The sequence below is a fragment of the Marmota flaviventris genome, chromosome 4 (assembly GCF_047511675.1).
Source record: "Marmota flaviventris isolate mMarFla1 chromosome 4, mMarFla1.hap1, whole genome shotgun sequence".
NCBI classification, from domain to species: domain Eukaryota; kingdom Metazoa; phylum Chordata; class Mammalia; order Rodentia; family Sciuridae; genus Marmota; species Marmota flaviventris.
This window is the reverse complement of record NC_092501.1, coordinates 51,306,652-51,326,553: the sequence shown is the minus strand read 5'-3', so window position 1 is coordinate 51,326,553 and position 19,902 is coordinate 51,306,652. Positions and strand designations below refer to the sequence as shown.

General features: G+C 32.6%; 1 protein-coding gene across 2 annotated transcripts in view; it reads right to left on the bottom strand.

Annotated features, from left to right (window-relative positions):
- Positions 1–19,902, bottom strand: part of Micu1 (mitochondrial calcium uptake 1) — a 191,871-nt gene that overhangs the window by 98,054 nt on the left and 73,915 nt on the right. For both annotated transcript variants that reach the window (XM_027931277.3, XM_027931276.3), the window contains exon 6: positions 3,063–3,177. In XM_027931277.3, the coding sequence (XP_027787078.1) occupies positions 3,063–3,177 (115 nt within the window). The remainder of the gene's footprint in view (positions 1–3,062; positions 3,178–19,902) is intronic.

Here is a 19,902-nt window from a genome sequence, read left to right as displayed (position 1 = left end):
TTGTTCATATGAACTAAATTCATCTTTGGTTACTAAGGAAAGGCATAAATACTTCAGTTTTCTGTATCAGCTGGGGCTACTGAAATGGCACACTGTTCTCAAATATATCTGGTTCAAAATGAATGTAATATAATCTATAAATACTTGATATTTTTAAGGGTGTTATTTTACTGTTGTGACAAAGATTGCATCATAATAACAGCTTATGCTAGAGAGGGAAGTTACTTGTAAACAATACACTGATACTTTTGGCATTACAGCATGCGAATAGGTGTTTCTGAAATTCTAAGCACCCACTGTAGGCCAGACTAACATTGAAGAAAAGACTGGCCTTTCATTTTGTCTTACTTTTCATAATTTCAATGTAGCAATGGCAGATAATTCTCTTACAAAAAAAAAAAAAAAAAAGAAGACCATAGCTTAACAAAAAATTCTCTGTAACTTCTCCAACTCTGATGTAAAAACAATTTGAAACTACCTTATATCTATTAGAGCTTGCCCATATTTTCAACAGGTCACTCAAATTGAAAACTTCATTTTCATCTGTCACCTTCATTTTCATTAGATGGAATGACATTGATCAGCACCATTCTTTCCAAGCCACATACACTTTGTAATCTGCTCTTGACTTTAGTATGTCAAGAAAAATAAAATGTAATTTCATTTGAATATCCTTATAATTTATCAAGAACTTTGCATATTTGTGAGAAAAATGCAGCACATAGAGGACATGGTTTAATTTTTAAACCAAACCTAGCTATAGTCAAAATACACCTAATCAATTTCTCCACTGATTCTCTAAATTTAAAGGAGTAAAAGTCATAATCCTCTGAATTATGCCTCGTCTTCATTAACTCTACCCCCAAATTTTAAAATTCTTGGTATTGATGTGCCATAACATTTTTTACTGTCGATTTTTCTAGTTGCTTTTCAAAAATTAACAGGAAACAGTAAAAAAAAGTGCTTGACAATTAATTTTTACAAATGTTTTATTGTTACCCTCTTATCTCCCCCTCTAAAATTTTTTTTCATATTATTGGCTTACAGGTTAATTTTAATTAGAACATAGAAGAACACAAAATAAATATTTCATAACTGTTAATAGAGAAGATCTAGATAATTAAATTGTCATAATCTAGTGAATCTTAGCATTAATAAAAATGATCCAAATCAATATTTATCAAAATCCAGATGGCCTTTTTCTTTTTTTTTAATATTTATTTTTTAGTTTTAGGTGGACGCAATATCTTTATTTTACATTTATGTGGTGCTGAGGATCAAACCCAGTGCCTCATGCATGCCAGGTGAGTGCTTTATCCACTGAGCCACATCCCCAGCCCCTGATGGCATTTTTCTATACCTAGTTATGAGGGAAAATCTCTGATTTCTATTATAAGATTTAATATCATCAGTTATTCTTATGATTGGTTAGTACAGAGAATGAAGCCATTAATAACCATGCTTGTGTATTCCCACTCAATTCCTATTAACCTACTTTAAGGAACAGAGGCTCTTTGGAAATTATTTAATAATAATTATTAACCACGTCTTTAAATGAACCTAAACTTATTTTGTTAATGAGTAGTTATCTAGTAAATACTTAATATTTTACTTAATACAGATACTCATGCTAAAAATTATTCAAGTTAATCTATTAAAGCTGATCAGAGAAATTAAGCGTAAACAATAGAATCTGTGAATAAGAACTTGGGGAATATAAATATTTGAATTCTGAATTATCATAAGAAACCAAGCTTTTTTAAAAATACATTAATTAAAAAACACATTTCCCTCATTCCACCGGTACCAACTGCAGATTAAAGGACTATTCTCAATTTAGGATATCAACAGCAAAATCAAGTCTCTCTCTCTCTTTTTTTTTTTTTTTTGGTGGTATTGGGGATTGAACCCAGGGCCTCGTGCATGCTAAGTAAGGGCTATATCACTGAGCTATATCCCCAGCCACAAATTTGACTCTTAGTTTACAAAACTTTTTTCTTTTTTAGAGGATGAGATGAAACACACACACACACACACACACACACACGTGTGTGTGTGTGTGTGTTATGTTTTTATTCTGTTCCCTTGCCACAGTACTTTTCATATAGTAAATATTTGTTTAAACCTGTGAACACTGATATGCAATTTACATTCTAGGTTGGAAAATGGACAATAAATGTTTAGATTGTCCCAAGAAGGCTCATTATCCAAATAATGTATGGATAAGAAGAGAAATTCCTACCATTTATTATAAACACAAGATATTTCTACCAAATTGATTGTTATTCTGGATGTGCGTTTAAGAAAGTATTACTTTGAAAAGTCAAACTTCCAGGGCTGGGGTTGTGGCTCAGAAGTACAGCACTCGCCTAGCAAATGCGAGGTGTTGGGTTCAATCCTCAGAACCACATAAACATAAATAAGATAAAATAAAGGTATTGTGTCCAACTACAACTAAAAAAAAATATATATATATATATATAAAAGTGAAACTTCCAAAAATTTCAATGAGAATTAACTTGATTTAATTGGAGAAAATTGTACAGCATAATATGACTTCTTTGGAAAAGCAGCTTTCTAAATTTAATTGGGAAAGAAAGCAAATATTTTCTATATGTAGTTTTAATTTTATTCTATACAACACAGTAAAGTTTCTAAAGTATTTAGGTTCCAAATTTCAATCCATTAGGGCAGAGTATTCATATTACTCAAAATAATGGTAATTTCTTAAACACCATTGAGTCCATTAACTTTTAATGAAGACAGCTAATGAGAAATATGACAATCCTACATCATCTGGGTGATGCCTTTTGCATTGTTCTAGCTGGAGAACTTGGGGAACTGCATTGATGTATAATATAAACAGTTAAAAGTAGATATAATTTTAAAGTCTTTTTAAAAAAAACTTTTACATGGATATTTCAGTTTTTCTTTCAGGTGACTCTATACACAAACTACAGACAACTCAAAACAAATTTTATGTAATTTATAATTCAACTTAACTCATTTTATAGACCTTTTTGTTCTCTATGAATAAATAAAAGGAAAAAGTTTTTACTTACTGGAAAGAACAGTTGTAAGGAAAATGTAATCTGAAAAGGATATGAGCCCACATTCTCCAAGGGTGTAAAATATACTGCCTTCATCAGCAAATTTTTCTCGTTCCTGGGAAATTTTCTATTAAATATATGGATCACCAAAAGATAAAAAGAAGACATAGCTGAATTAGAACATAAACAGTGAAAAATGAAACACCATTTAACTCACAGTTTTATACTATTTATCCTAAGCATTTCTCTGATGGTCACTCAAATGAGGGGATCCTTTACAGTTTTTGAGATGATAAAAATTCCAAGACAAAAGATGATTTTATTATTTAAAGGCTGGGCTGAATATTAGAAAATAATTTCAGTTTTATAAACTTCTGCCATTGAACAAACAGACCCACTTCAAAATTAGTTTTGCTTCTTTTAAAAATAATTCACCTTCAAAAAAAATAATAATCCACCTTCTTCTATTGAAGTATATAAGGTAATAAAAAAAATCAAAACAAAAACATGAAAAAATAAAAACTAAAAGGAAATTAGTTCTAACTGCCTAAGAAAAACTAAACTGCTAGTGGTCAGCAATGAAGAGGTATATGACTATTTTCAAAGCCCATACAAATGCTCAGAAAACTAATTTCTGAAATATTAATTTTAATTTTTACTTTATCACTGCAAGAATCTTAGTTTTGGAACACAGAGCAGAATACTGAGTAAGTGACATCTGAAATATGATGCCAAATTAGACATGATAACCAAGGCTTAGAACAAATTTAATTATATTTACTATTATACCTTAGGAGAGGCTTCTAAATTTTAGCTACTTGATAAAACTGTCTCCTAAAGCTTAACCTTAACTCGACATATATATTCCTTTTCTTTAATCTATAAATCACAAAGAAAGTGAATTCTTAGCTGTAGTAATGGCCTATCTGGCAAATATCTCTTCCTGAGTGTTTAACCAATGCTGTCATGTTTTCTGAATTCTTAAAGCATAAACTCAGTGGTGACACTGAAGATATTTTCAAAAACTGAAAAGGATCCACCAAAGAACAACACTTGGAACAAATTTCCAAAGGTTCTGGACCAACCAATATTTTAGAAATTATTCAGAGTACCAAAGGAAAAAAAAAAAAAAGCAAGAAATAGGTTTTAGGAACTCAAACCAACAAAGCGCAATCAAAGTAATAATCTCATGCAAGCACAAAAGAGGAGGCAGCATTGCAGGCATAACTTCAGGAGGAGTTTCATGAAAACTAAACCAACAAGCATCACCACACCAGCATCCAGGAACACAACTATCCAATGGGTTACCTCTGTCTAGTGAAGATCCCATCATACATCACAAAAGAAAGAAAACTGGTTAACTAATTGGAAAACCACCAGTACCACATGAATTATCATGAAGTCAGTTTGCAAGATCTTCTTAATAAACTCATTCAAAATAACCTCCACTGGGTATATGCTTGTTCATAAGAAATAGTCACTATGGCCAGGTAAAAATCCACAGGTAAATACCAATAAAACAGTACAAGGTTTTCGTGACAGATGCTATTTAATGAAAGGGTTCTCTGACTTCATTAGTGGCTGACACAAGACATGATCCTGCATGACAGCATTTACAGATTACTTCTTTGACCTGACAACAAAAATGAGCATATAGGGCTGGGGATGTGGCTCAAGGGGTAACGCGCTCGCCTGGCATGTGCGGGGCGCTGGGTTCGATTCTCAGCACCACATAAAAATAAAATAAAGATGTTGTGTCCACTGAAAACTGAAAAATAAATATTAAAAAATTCTCTTTCTCTCTAAAAAAAATAAGCATATAATCCAATATATTCTAATTAAGGTGAGATCTTATACCACACTTGATTTTCTGCCAAGAGATTAAACATAAATAACAAACCAAAAAAGCTGCTGGAGGAAAATGAGGGCAGTAAAGTCATTCACAGGTTAATATTTAAATTTCTCAAAATAAAAGAAACAGTTATATTTTTTATTTCCCAAGATGCTACAAAATAAAGTATGTGAATAGGAAAAAATACACAAAATGAGAACAGACCCCCCCAAACTAAGCCATTACTAGCCAGAATACATACAGAAGCTAAGTAATTAATAATGTAATAATCTCATGGAGAGATTACTGTAATCAATTAAAATAAATAATACATCAGAGCTAAAGTTGAGAAAATGAAAAAAAGCCAAATAACCATGCCTAACATTATTTTCCTAATAATACCTGGACCACGGGGCTGAAATACAAAAGAAATACAAAAGAAAAATCTAATCTTGTTGGTAATTATAAATTTTCACATTATTTCAAACTCACAAAAAACTTGAAAGACTATTATAAGGAACTAGAATATACTCTTTACCCAGATTCACCAACATCTTACCCCACTCACTTTATCATAATGTAGAGATATACTTTTTTTGTACCACTCTGAAGATAAATCGGAGATAGTGTCCTCTTTTACAATTAAATACTTCAGCATATATTTCCTGTTAAGATATTCTCACCACAGCATAAATTCAATAAATCCAGGAAATTAAATATTGATACACATTTATCTAATCCAGTCCATTTTCACATTTAGTAAACTATCCCAATTATTGCCTTTATAGCTATTTTACCCCAGTTCAAGATGTATTAAGTAAACAACATTTAGTTGTTATGTCTGTATAGTCACTATTAATCTGAAACAGCATTTCCTTATAATTCTTTATTTTTTCTTTTGAGGTTTATTATGTATAATTGTGGTAAAATTCACATAGAAGTTACCATTTTAACTATTCAGACATACAATGTATGTTTGGCTTCTAACACTTAGGGCTAAGTTCACCCATGTTTTAGCATGAATCAGTACTAATTCCTTTTTATTGTCAAATAATATTTGATTGTATGCACATACCACATTTTGTTTAACCACTGAAATGTTGGAGCACATTTAGGTTATTTTCACCTTTTGGCTATTTGTAAAAATAACTGTTGTTATCAGTTATCATTTCTTTTCAATATACACCTAGGAGTGGAATTGCTCCATCATATGACAGCTCTATACTTAAAATTTTTGAGGATTATCCAGAGGTTACATCATTTACATTCCCTTGAGTAGTGTAAGAGGGTTTCAGTTTCTCTACATCCTTACCACACCTGGCCTTTTTTTCTTTTAAAAATTATAGCCATGTTCATGGGTGTGAAATGATCTCTCATAGAGGTTTTGATCTGCATTTCCCTTGTATCTAATGAGGTTGAGCATCTTTTCATGTGCTTGTTGTCCATGTGAAATGTCTATTCAAGTCCTTCACCCATTTTTGAATTGATTGTCATTTTGTTGACTTGTAAGAGTTCTTGATATATTATGGATACTACAGCCACATTATATGCATGATTTGCAAATATTTTCTCCTGTTCTTTGTATTGATTTTTACACTCTTGAAAACCTAATGTCTTATGATTGAAAGTTTTTAATATTGGTGAAGTCTAATTTAACTATTTTTTATTTTTTATTTGCTATGTTTTTCAAGTTTTATCTAATGCTCCATCATGAACCTTTACTCTTATTTTCTGAGAGTTCTATAGTTTTAACTCTTTTATTTTATCTTTTTAGGTTGTTGATCCTTTTTTTTTTTTTTAATATATTAGGTGAGGTTAGGATTCAACTTCATTCTTTTTACATGGATATCCAATGGATGCACCGAAGAGGACTATGTTTTTACTACTGGATGGTCTTGGTACACTCACTGAAAGTCAATCCATCAGGAACTTGAGAACATTATGTTAAGTGAAATAAGCTAAAATCAGAAAGTCAAGGTTCGTATGCTTGAAGTTAGAGAGAAAAAGGAAAAGAAAGGGTGGGGGAAAGTGAAGTTGACAGGATGGAGGTGAGGAAAAGGTGAAATACTGAGGAATGATTTGTTATACCGTGTGCATGAACAAATATGTTAACAATGAATCACACCATTACATACAATTATAATGTACCAATAAAATATGTGAAAAAATGGAAGAAAAAAGAAGAAATCCACCCATTACATGGGTTTATTTCTGGATTCTCACTTTCATACCATAATTTATGACTATCTTTATGTCAATACTACTGTTTTTTGGTTTTTAGTTGTTGGATGCAATACCTTTATTTTATTATTTTTTAAAAGTATCACATTCTTTTAAAAAATATTTTTTTAGTTTTACGTGGACATAATATAATTTTTTTTAATGTAGTGCTGAGGATTGAACCCAGCACCTCATGCATGCTAGGCGAGCACTCTATTACTGAGCCACAACCCCAGCCCCTATTTTATTATTTTTATGTGGTGCTGAGGATTGAACCCAGGGCCTTGCACATGCTAGGCAAGTGCTCTACCACTGAGCCACAACCCCAGCTCCAGTATTACAGTTTTTTATAATTGTTTTAAAAATTGGGATAAAATGAAGGTAACTTAAGATTTACCACTGTAACCATTTTAAAGTGTAAGTGTCTTAAGCTCTGTTCTTCATTCTCCCTACTTCAGTTTGGATAATATCAATTGATGAATTTTCTTTTTTTTTTTTTTTTAAATATCTTTATTTATTTATTTTTATGTGGTGCTGAGGATCGAACCCAGTACCTCACACATGCAAGGCAAGTGCTCTACCACTGAGCTACAGTCCCAGCCCAATTGATGAATTTTCAAGATCACTGATACTTCTCACTTCTTACTCAAATATGCTGGTTTTACATCTCCAGTGAATTTTTTCACCTCAGTCATTGTACTTCAAAGTTCCAGAGTTTTTATTTGGTACTTTAAAAAAAAATAATAATTTCTACATCTTTACTAATATCTTTTTACTTCATATATAATTCTCCATGTTGCTTCTGGCTATTTGACTGTACTAAGGATGGTTGATTTAAAGTCCCTGAATAGTATACCTGTGCTTCAAGGATACTTCTTTTAAAAAATTTTTCTGCAACTGTGCTATATCTTATTGTTTCCATGCAAGCATGACTTCCTGTTGGATACTGGACATTTATTATATTATCATGTGGTAAGTCTTCTTATTGTTGAAGTTGTTTTAGTGACTTTTCTAAACTCTCTTAACCTTATTGATCAGCTAGTTGTTTCCTTAAATGCTTGAAGTTAAATGGGGAAATATACTTACTCTCCAGGTCTTTGCAGTTTGGTTACTGGGAATTTCTTCAATGCTTGACCAAAGTTTACAATTTTCCCTTAGCCTTAGATTCCTGCTTGCATGGGGCCAAAAAGACAGCCAAACATGACAGCATAGGGTCTACTAAGGTTTCTTCTGAACATTCAGATCTGGGCCTTTTTTCCCCACTCCTAGTTATGAGTTTCAACCCAAGGTACATGTTAGGCAAGTACTCCACCACTGAGTTCCAGTTTCAGCTCACTGGGCATTCCTGTTTCCACAGTATATGGCATAACCTTTCAAAGCCCTTGTTCTCTCCTTTACACAGTTTGTTCCTCCCAAGGCTTTTAGTTCATGTATTGCTTGTAACAGGCTGCCACAGAGCTAGTATATTTACCTTTAAATGATTCTGACAAATGTATCTCAGCTCCAAAAAAGTTCTGAGGCAGGCAAAACAAAGGCAAGCACCCTGGGTAATTCCTTAGGGAGCCACCAGACAGGTCAAAGCCCACATCCACAGCATTCCAGGAACAAGGTCTGTACTGTTCCTTCTGGAACGAACAAGCTATACCAGAAATATGGGTCACTATCTATATGGCTGCCATCAGGCTGAAGAAGCTTATTCTTTAGACATCCCCCTTGTTGTTTTAAGCCTTTGATTAGATTCTAGAGATCTGAAGCAGCTGACTTTTTTAAAAAATCAGTTTAATCACTGGCTATTGAGAGAGATAGTTTTGGAGTTCCCTACTCTGCCATTTTTTATTACTTTGTATTTCTTGATCTTGACAATATAAAAAGTTCTGGTGTGTTACACTGCAGAATATCCCTCATTTTGAAATAGGCTGCTGTCTCCTCATGATTGGATTCATATCTAGCTATCATGAATCATGCATGAATTCATATTGATACTTAGTTCCACTCTAGGGTACTATTTAATCTTAACACTTGTTACACTTCTCTCCAAAATTGAGAATGTTAGTTCCTATTGTCTTCAATATATTTACTTATTTGCTCAAGTTCAGAATACACAAAAAATAGCTTCGCTATAATATTTCCATAGAAAACAAACATTTCATCTATAGTTCAGGATGTTACCATTGTAAATAAAATTTATATGTAGCATAATACAAGTTAATTCTTGTGCAAGTTAATGTACATGAATTATGAAATATATCTATATATAGACCATATATATATATATATATATATTTTTTTTTTTTCAAGCCAGGGATTATTTCAGAGCTTCATATAAATGGAATTACCAGTATATACCTTGGTGTCCAGCTTCTTTGGCTCACCATAGTGTTTAGGAGATTCACCCATAATCAGTACTTCAACTTTATTGCTAAGTAGTATTTTACATTGCTCAGTAACATAATAAAGTAAAAATAAATATATTAGGTATTGCAATAAGTAACTGTGTTGTACAACACAATGTAAAATGCAAATACACATAAATATAAGTTATTTATACCTTACTAACAAACTTTTGGGCTTTTTACAATTTTCAAATATTATGAATTTCCTCAAGATGTTGTACTTTTTTCATCTGCACCACCAATGGAGGAGAGTCCCAGGTGCTCCATATCATTGCTACCATTTTCGCTGCCAATCTCTTTAGTTGCCATTTAAATGATACATAGTGGTATTTCATTATAATTTATTGCATACTTTCCTAGTGACCAATGTTGTTGAATACTTTTAATTTTGTTTATTGGTGACTGTATTCACCCATTTTTAATTGGTGCATTATTTTACACATAATGATGGTATTCACTGTTACATTTTTGCACATGTGATACATATTTGTCCAATATAATTCACCATTATTTCCCCCACTAGTTCCCTTCTTCTACTCTGATCAGCCTTTGATTTTCATGAGATCTGCAAACCCCTTTTTTTCTTTTTTCCTAACTTCCCTGAGAGGAAACATATGACCCCTAACTTTCTGAGTTTGGCTTAGTTCACTTAACATAATATTCTCAAGTTCTATCCACACAGAATGACATACTTCATTCTTCTTTATGGCTGAATAAAACTCCATTTTGTGTGGGTATCTCACATTTTGTTTATCCATTCATCCATTGATAGACACTTAGGCCAGTTCCATAGTTTGCCTGTTGTGAATTGTGCTGTTATAAACATGGGCATGCATGTATCACTGTAGTATGCTAACTTCAGTTCTTTAGGATAAATACTGTGGAGTGGTATCATAGAGGTGGTTCACTCCTAGTGTTTTTTACAGAAGAGAAACTTCCATACTGATTTCCATAGTGATTGTACTAGTTTACTATCCCACCAAAGGTAAAAAAGTTTCTTTTTCTCCACATCCTCTCCAGTATTTATTATTCTTTGTATTCTTGATGGCTGCCATTCTAACTATAGTGAGGTGAAATCTCAGTATATTTTTTTACATTTCCATAATTGTTATAAAAATGTTTTTAACATTTTTTCATATTTTTGGGGGGCATTTGTATTTCTTCTTTTGAAAAGTGCTCATTTATTGTTTTGTTTTAGTTCTTTATGTGTTCTGGATATTAATTCTCTGTCAAAAGAGAGACTAGCAAAGATCTTCTCCCATTCTGTAGATTCTCTCTTCACATTCTCGTTTCCTTTGCTGTGCATAAGCTTTTTAATTTTATGCCATCCATTTGTTAATTTTTGGCACTATTTCCTTAAAACTCAGGAGTCCTACTGAGAAAGTCATTGCCTACACCTATATGTTAAGAGTTTGATCTTATGTTTCTTTTAGGAGCTGCATAGTTCTGATCTAATTCCTAGGTCTTTGATCCATTTTGACTGTTGCTCAGAATAAGGATCTAGTCTCATTCTTCAACATATGAATAATCAGTTTACTCTGCACCATTTGTTTAAAAGGCTGTCTTTTTTCCAATGACGTTTTACCCATTTTTAAACTGGGCTGTTTGTCATTTTATTACTAACATGCAGTAGGTCATCATATATTCCAAATATGAGACCTCTGTCAGTATGGCAACCAGATTCCAATTCGACTCCAATGAATCCTGTCTCCTGGTATCTACATCCCATCCTCCTACACTGAATCTGGATTGGTCTGTATGATATGTGACTTCTGAGGCTTGGTCATAATGGTATAAAAGGCACTTTGCTTTGTTTGATGGAAGCCAGCTTTCCATCTGAACACTACCTTCAAACAGGCCTGTGGAAAGGACTACACGGAGAGGACATGAGGCCGTTCATCAACAGTCAGTATGATCTTACTAGATATTAGAGTGAGCCACCTTGGAAATAAATCCTCATTCTCAGTCAAGGTAGGTTACTAATGCCCCAGTCAATATCTAACTACAACCTCATGAAACAGCCTGAACCAGAACTATCCAGCCAAATTACTCCCTACTTTCTGATTCACAAGAAGCATGAAAAATAAGAAATTACTATTATCATTTAAAGACACTAAGCTATGGATTTATTCATTGTTACTCAACAACAGAAAACAAAGACAAGTATAGACATTAAAAATATTATCTGCCAGTCTATGGCTTGCCATTTGTATTTTGATAATCAGAAGCTTTTAATTTTTATGAAATCTAAATTTATAAAAAATTTTTGATTGTTTTCTGCATACTAAAACAATTTTTGCCAATATTTTCTTTTAGAAACCATATGGTTGTGCACATACATGCAATTTAGGTTTATGATTAATTTTAAGTGTATTCTGTATATGGGGAGATAAGGGAGAGGTAAGGGTCATTTAAAAAAAAAAATGGATATACAGTTGTTTCTCAACCACTTCTTGAGAATCCTTTCCCAGTGAATTATTTGGGCACCTTTGTTAAAAATGAGTTGATTTTTAACAATGAGCTGGGTTTACCTCTGAGCTGGGTTTGTGACTCAGGGGTAGAATGCTCACTTAGCATGCATGAGGCACTGGATTTGATTCTCAACACCACATAAAAATAAAAAAATAAAGGTATTGTGTCCATCTATAAAAAATAAATATATTTTTTAAAAAATAAATTGATTGTATAAGTCTAGATTATTCTTTTGTGTAATTTTCTGCTGTTAGTAGCTTATTTTCCTTTTGAAGGTCCTCAGATTCCTAGCAGAGTATATACTTTCCAAAGAAAAAATAAACATGGAATCATTTAGATGGCTAAAAAGGCAACCTGAGAGATTCAACATCATAGTTTAGGCTTATTCATGTCAAAGAGAATAATTTTAAAGTCTACCAAGATAATAAAAATTCACTAAACAGACCTTGAATAGTACATTGATTGTAAGTAATGAATTACTATCAGAACATTTCTCCATAGGTTTATAACACCTTAGAGTGCTAATTGGTACACGTGCTTTCTGCAGGAAGGCATCCTTGCCATTCCTTCATTAAATAGAACATGCCATGCTTAACACCTTCTGTTCCCTAGAGGAGGGAAGATTTTTGTTTGTGTGGCTTTGTGGGAGACCTCTACTATAATGAATAGAGTGACAGGGAGAAAGAATGACAAAAAGAAGGTTAAACTGCTCTACAAAAAAAGTCAAAGAAAATATCTGGAAAAAAAATATGGTCTGAAAAAGTAGAGGAAAGGAAAAGGAATGTGTGTGTGTATGTGTGTGTTTAGCAGCAGCTCCTTAAAAATGAAAAAGATGCTTAATGCAGATTTAAAAATTACTCATACTTTGTGAGGTGCTATGAATTAGAAGCTTGTAATTCTTTAGTAAAGGTTTACATTGTTTTTCTACATTTCTGGAGCTAGGATAGGAGAGAGGGAGAGATGTCATCTGTACATTTTCTCAGGCATCCGCTTGTTAAAGAGTGGTAAGATACATTTAAGATTAAATATTTATCAGTCCTAAGAATTTGTAAATGGGTTTAGGAGTATCCAAAATTGCAAAGAAGATTCTAAAATTCCTTAACATGTATTAACCACAGATACCAAAATTATCATAAAATTATTACATTTGATCTCTCAAATTATTTAAAGTGAAAGGAACATCAAATAAACGTCGAAATTTGGGAGGAAATGAGTTATTAGGTTAATGGTTAGAATGTGTGTCTATGGTTGCTTCTTAAGAGGTCTTTTTCCATTGAAGATCTGAATCCACTATAGGTGATATCTTAAAACCTATTAGCCATGGTACTAATGGGAAGCTATAAAAATTCGGTCATATGAATTTGAAATGAATAACTTTTTTCTCCTTTAATTTTTTTGGTATTTTGATATAATCTTAATTTATAGAAAAGCTAAAAGAATAGTACAGAGTTACCTTAGATCCTTCACTCAGATTCCCCAAATATAAACATTTTATTTCATTTGTTGCTGCTTCTTTTTTTAAAATATTTTTAGTTGTAGATGGACATAATATGTTTATTTTATTTTTGTATGTGATGCTGAGGGTCGAACCCAGTGCCTCATACATGCTAGGCAAGCACTTTACCACTGAGCCACAATCCCAGTCCTCATTTGCTTCTTTTAATATTACCACATTTAACATGTGGCAATTAATTAAGTGTTGCACTGTTTTGCATTTTTACATCCAATGTATGACAAGATCTGCTTACCAATAGCCTTGCAGACAGTGTGATGTCTCCCTGCTTGGGGAGAGAATATCTCAGGAAGGTCTTAATTTATATTTCTTTTTTTATATTTCTTTTTTGTAGTTGTAGTTGGACACAATAACTTTATTTACTTTATGTGGTGCTGAGGATTGAACCCAGGGCCTTGCATGTGCGAGGCGAGCGCTCTACTGCTGAGCCATAACCCCAGTCCTACATTTCTTTTTTAAAAAGATTGTGGCTCAGCAGTAGAGTGCTCGACTAGCATGTGCAGGGCCCTGGATTCGATCCACAGCATCACATAAAAATAAATAAATAAATAAAGGCATTGTGTCCAACTGCTACTAAAACTTAAAAAAAAATAGTGCATTGTAATATACATAACTGTGGGGTTTGTTCTGAGATATTCATAAATTCATATAACATAATTTGCTCCAGTGAAATGAGTGACTTTTTAAAGCCCCAAAGTATGGCAAAAATGGATTGAAGAAAGGACAGTACCGAAGTGGTTTTGGTTAGTTTTTCTTATTTAAAAGGTCTTATCAATGCCCAATTTTACAAATTAAAAATGTCAGTACAATGCTCCTTTGCTTAATATTTTGAAAAATGTTTAATGTTGGGCTAAATTTTAAGCCATTTCCCCCCTAAACAAACATTATATACTTCAGGTACTAAATGTAGGCATATTCTAAGGAAAACATAATGTTCCTTATCAGAATGTTAATAATATTCATTTTCTCTCACTGCCTCAGGTAGTTATTTATATTTTTGTTATCCATAAACATTTATATTAATATGCAATTTTTACTAATACAACCTAATCTATGGATTTATATTTAATTCAATATTATTAAATTTAATACAACTATAAAGTAAAACACACTTCAATAAAAATAATTTTGTATATAAAGATCCAAATAAATAGAATACATTTCAAATAAATTATAAACGCATAAGATGTGAGATTAGGTAATATCTTATGGTATTAGTTCAGTTAAAAACATTTTTTTTTTTTTTTTTTTGGCAAGGGCCTATGAGAAACTTGTTTCATCTGTAAGTTTCTGATTTAAGATTCTTGTAATATACTCATACACTGCTGGTGGGATTGCAAATTGGTACAACAATTCTGTAAAAGCAGTATGGAGATTCCTCAGAAAACTTGGAATGGAACCACCATTTGTCCCAGTTATCCCACTCCTCAGCATATACCCAAAGGATTTAAAATCAGCATACTACAGTGACATGGCCACATCAATGTTCACAGCAGCTCAATTCCACAAGAGCCAAGCTACTGAGCCAACCTAGGTGCCCTTCAACAGATGAATGGATAAAAGAAAATGTGGTACATATATACAATGGAGTATTACTCAGCCATAAAGAAGAATGAAATTATGGCATTTACAGTTAAATGGATGGAACTGGAGACTATCCTGCTAAGTGAAATAAACCAATCCCAAAAAACCAAAGGCCAAATGTTCTCTCTGATATGTGGACGCTAAGTCATAATAGGCGGTGCAGGAGGAAGGAGTAGAGGTTCACCAGATTGGATGGGGTGGGGGGAAGAGCAGGAAGGTGGGAATGAGAAAGACAGTAGAATGAATTGGACATAACTTTCCTGTGTTCATATATGAATACACAACCAGTGTAACTCCACATCATGTTCAACCACAAGAATGGGAAGTTACACTCCATAGATGTATGATATGTCAAAATACATTCTACTGTTATTTATAACTAAAAAGAACAAGTAAAAAATTTTAAAAAGATTCTTGTAATACTTCAAAATATATGCTGAAAATTATTTAAACAGAGCTGGGTATTTTAAAGAGAGATTCTAAGTATAGATAAGTTACAAAGCATTACATTACTTTATGCAGCATAGAAATTACACATAAAATTCTATTCCAATAACCTGAATTTCTGAAATTAAGGATGTGAAAGCAGAATGCAGGTCAATTATCAGAACAGCTCTCTTGTTCAATTTAGTGACAAATGTTATTTTATTCTGGAAAAGAAATTATGCAAAATATTTCAAAACAATGAGTTCATCTGACTTATATAAACAAAATATAAATATTTTCTCACTTACAATCTAGTCTTATTCACTTCAAAATTTAAAACATAGCTACAGACATTCAAATTACCATTCTCAAGTAAAGGCAAAAAAATAAATACCCCTCATAAGGCGTCTAGCACTGAACTGAGTCATAACATATACTGAATCTCTTTTTAGATAAACAGACTTAGGAGTAAATCATCCTACATGTCCATGTGAGTCTAAAACCTGACTTTACTGCATGACTGTGCTGAAGCACCACAGGTTGATTTCTGATCAACTACATAACTTATAAATCTACGGCTAAAGCTGCAGGTGGCCTGAGGGGCCAAATCAAGACTAAAAGAACTGAGTACAGAGAAAGTTTTGGTTAGTTTTTCTTAATCATTGTTCAATTCTGCAAAATAAAAATTCAGTAAAATGCCTGACTTAACTCTTTACTATTGGGCTAAATTTTAGATCAGTTTTCTCCACGGGTAAACATCACATATACACTTCTAAATGGAGGTTAAAACTGGGATTTCTTGACAAGATTCCAACTTATAAGTATTCCATGTGCTCAAACAATGAATCTAGCTAGTTAGGGGGTTGATCAAAATAGGGACAATGATTTTGCCTTCTTGAACTCAACTGGATGAAGCCAAAGAGAAAACCTATATCTAAAATTTAATAATATTTCTTCTAGTTAAGACCCACTTTTCAAGTTCTATAAACTTTTTCAATCTAACAGAAGTTGATGGACTATGTTTGCCAAATAAATGCTTATATGTTATCTAGACTCAAAATTATTTTTGGTATATAGAAAATCTGGTAAAGAACACAGCCTTACTATTTGGATTAAGATGACACCCTTTGTGAAGCTGAAATCTTCAGTTTAGCTTAACATTAACATTTATTATAATTATTTTAATATTAACATTTCTCTATATTGCTGAAACACATTTCAAATCCCTCAAGTAATATCTAAGGTTGTACTTCTAAAACAAATCAATAATAATATGCTGCTTCTGGAAAATGCAATTTTGGCATACCATTTCCAAATTACAAAGTAGTATTTCTACCTATTGCTGGGGTTAGCGCAGGAAGGGGGGAGAGTGTTAAAAAGAGAAAATTCAGCAATTTTCCCATGCAATTAATGCTCATACTTCATTATCTTATTGGTGCATATAGATGCCAAAGCCTTGGTAAGATATCAATCTTAAGCAATCATATTACTCCCAAACAAAATTTTGCATAGCTAAAATATGTTTTTCTTCTCCCCCACCCTATACATGAACTTGTAGGAAGGTAGAATTGGGGTATATGTCAGATAAAAATAAAATTGAGATTTTTTAACTGAGTAATTTGTGGTTTCCCCTTCTGACTTAAGACTTTCTTCAAAGCCTTTCAAAGGTATACTGTATTTGAGGCAAACATAAATTACTATGCAATAAACTGAGGAAGATGAATGCTTAAGATAGTGTAAACTTCACTCTGCCAGAAAGCAATTCTCTTTTCAGTCCCAATTCTAACCACCTGAGCTCTGAGAACAATTCCAAATATCTGTGATAAAATGTTTTATTTCATTAGCTAGGTGGCTTCAGAGAAAATGATAAAAATGAAGATGCTTAAAAAATTAAACACTGGCAGATGATTTGATTAAAGCAATAATAAAAATTCAAAAAAACCCACTGTAATGATATTAACTTTGAGGAAATGACACAACATTATTGAAATGATTTATTTACTATTTATTTATTTACTCTGGTAAATATTTATTTACCCTGGATTGAACCCAGGGGTGCTTAACCACTGAGCTACATCCCCAGTCCTTTTAATTTTTTTTTTATTTTGAGGCAAGGGTCTCACTAAGTTGTGTAGGGCCTCACTAAGTTGCTCAGGCTGGCTTTGAATTCACGATCCTCCTGCCTTGGCTTCCTGAGTTGCTGGGATTACAGGCATGTGCCACTGTGCCTGGCCTGAAATGATTTATTTTAATGTTCAGTATCTGATGAGGTATTATCAAAACTCTGGGAGAAAAATCAGCTCTATTTTGTTCTACCATATTATGCCTATGCACTGCATCAAATCAGCTCTAAGTGTGAGAATTCATGTTTCATCACTTGATTGTTTGCTATCTAAATCTAAGAAATTAACTCTGAACTTTAGTCACTCAAATAGATCAGTGCTGAAAAGAACACTCATGAGCTTAACAGCACATATCTATAATCCTTTAGTCACAAGGTTATAAAAGGCTTCCCTATCACTTAATATAAAAACAATCTCAAGCACAAGTTTTGAAAACAAATCAATATAGTAATTTCACTTTCTTCCATTTGGAAAATAATATTACAAGAAAAAAATAAAAAAGGTTCACTGAGGATCACTGTTTACACACTTGATTTATACTGTTCTAGCAACTATCATCTCCCAGGAAACTCTTCAGATCAAAAATTTTTATACTAATTTTGAAATCAAACATTTAATTTTGTTACCTAAAAATAGGTATCCCTTGAATACCTCTGGCCATTAAAGATACATAAATAATTTAAGAATTATACTTTTCAGATTCTGTGCCAGGCACTATGCTAACAACTTTTACACCTGAATTCTCTTAAGTCCTCATTGTAACTCTATGAGGTAAGTGATCCTATTATCTCCACATCACATTTAGAAAAGTTAAATAAGTAGCTCAAGTGACAATGTTATATAGAAGTAAGAGAGTCCATGGTTTGACTCCATAGCCCATGCCATGAACCACTGAATGTTACCTTATATCAACCCCAAAGGACAACACAGGGTACCTGTACTGTTTTCAAATTCTGAAAATATTAATAAGGACTAATTATTTTGAAGCAAAACAGTTCACTTGGAAAACTTTAACCTTGGGGCATAACTTTTATCTGCTAACTTTAAGAGGAAAGCCTGAGCCAATGATTATTAGGCATATAATTTTTTTTAGGTCTTCACTTATTTAAATGCATATTTTAATCATTTTTGAAATGTACACCACTTCAAGAATATAATGGTCATTTATACTCAACATATATTAATCTGTAAGTGTAAAAACTTTTTATTCAAGTTTAGAACTTCTGAAACTGCATCATGCCAAAGACAAATTTACAAAGCAAGAACTCTCCTCACATATTCTCAACAACTAAAGACAACAAATATTTACACTAAGTTGAAAACCTGTTACCAAAAGAGCAGCTACTTGTTCAGAGCAGTTTTTAGAGAAACTTATTTGTGTAATTGTAAAACATACTACTAGTGTTTGTGTTAAAGTAATATGAAAAAGCAAGCTGGTCTGGAATAAAGTTCTATTTTGTCAAAGTGAATTTCAAATCTTTTTTTATGATGAAAAAGCTAAACACAAAGGTGTCTGAAATGTAATGGTTAGTCATGTTATGCTTGCAAATCAACAATGATAAACCAAATGGGTTCAGTTGATCTCAAACTCAAACATAACATAATCTAAAATAAAAATGTACTTAAAGACATCTTAATAGGAGTCTAACAACCAAGAAATGACCTCCTCTTTTGGAGTACTTAATACATTATTATTTCTTTTGTCAACTTGAATAATCAAATACATGGTGGAACTTGAGAGACTGGAAAGAGACATGGATGCTCCTCACAGCAATACAGTAAGTATCTGAAACCATTAATAAGCTGCATCTGAAGAACAGCAATCTATGATATCAAGCCTTTGATTCTGGCCTTTCCACAGGCAATAGAAACTTGGCATGCAAAGAACAAATCTCTGCAAAGAAGCAAGCAAGAAAGGCCTCTTCTATAAGGTTCACTGGCCTTCGGGAGGTTAAACAATTCATACTAGTGTCATCAGAATGAATGATATTTACAGAACCCCATACAGATAAACAATTCCCTCAGTATTCTAAAAAAAAATATTCACAAGATACCCTTAAGAATACAGTAGAATTTGATTTTTAAAAAATATCTCTAACTTTATCAAAGTGTGTGGGTTTGTTTTTTTTTAAACAGTACTGGAGATTGAACCCTGAGATACTCTACTACTGAGCTATATCCCAGACCTTTTTACTTTTAGACAGGTTCTTGCTAAGTTGCTGAGGCTGGTCTCAAACTTGAAATCCTCCTGCCTCAGCCTCCTGAGTAGCTGAGATTACATGCATATGCC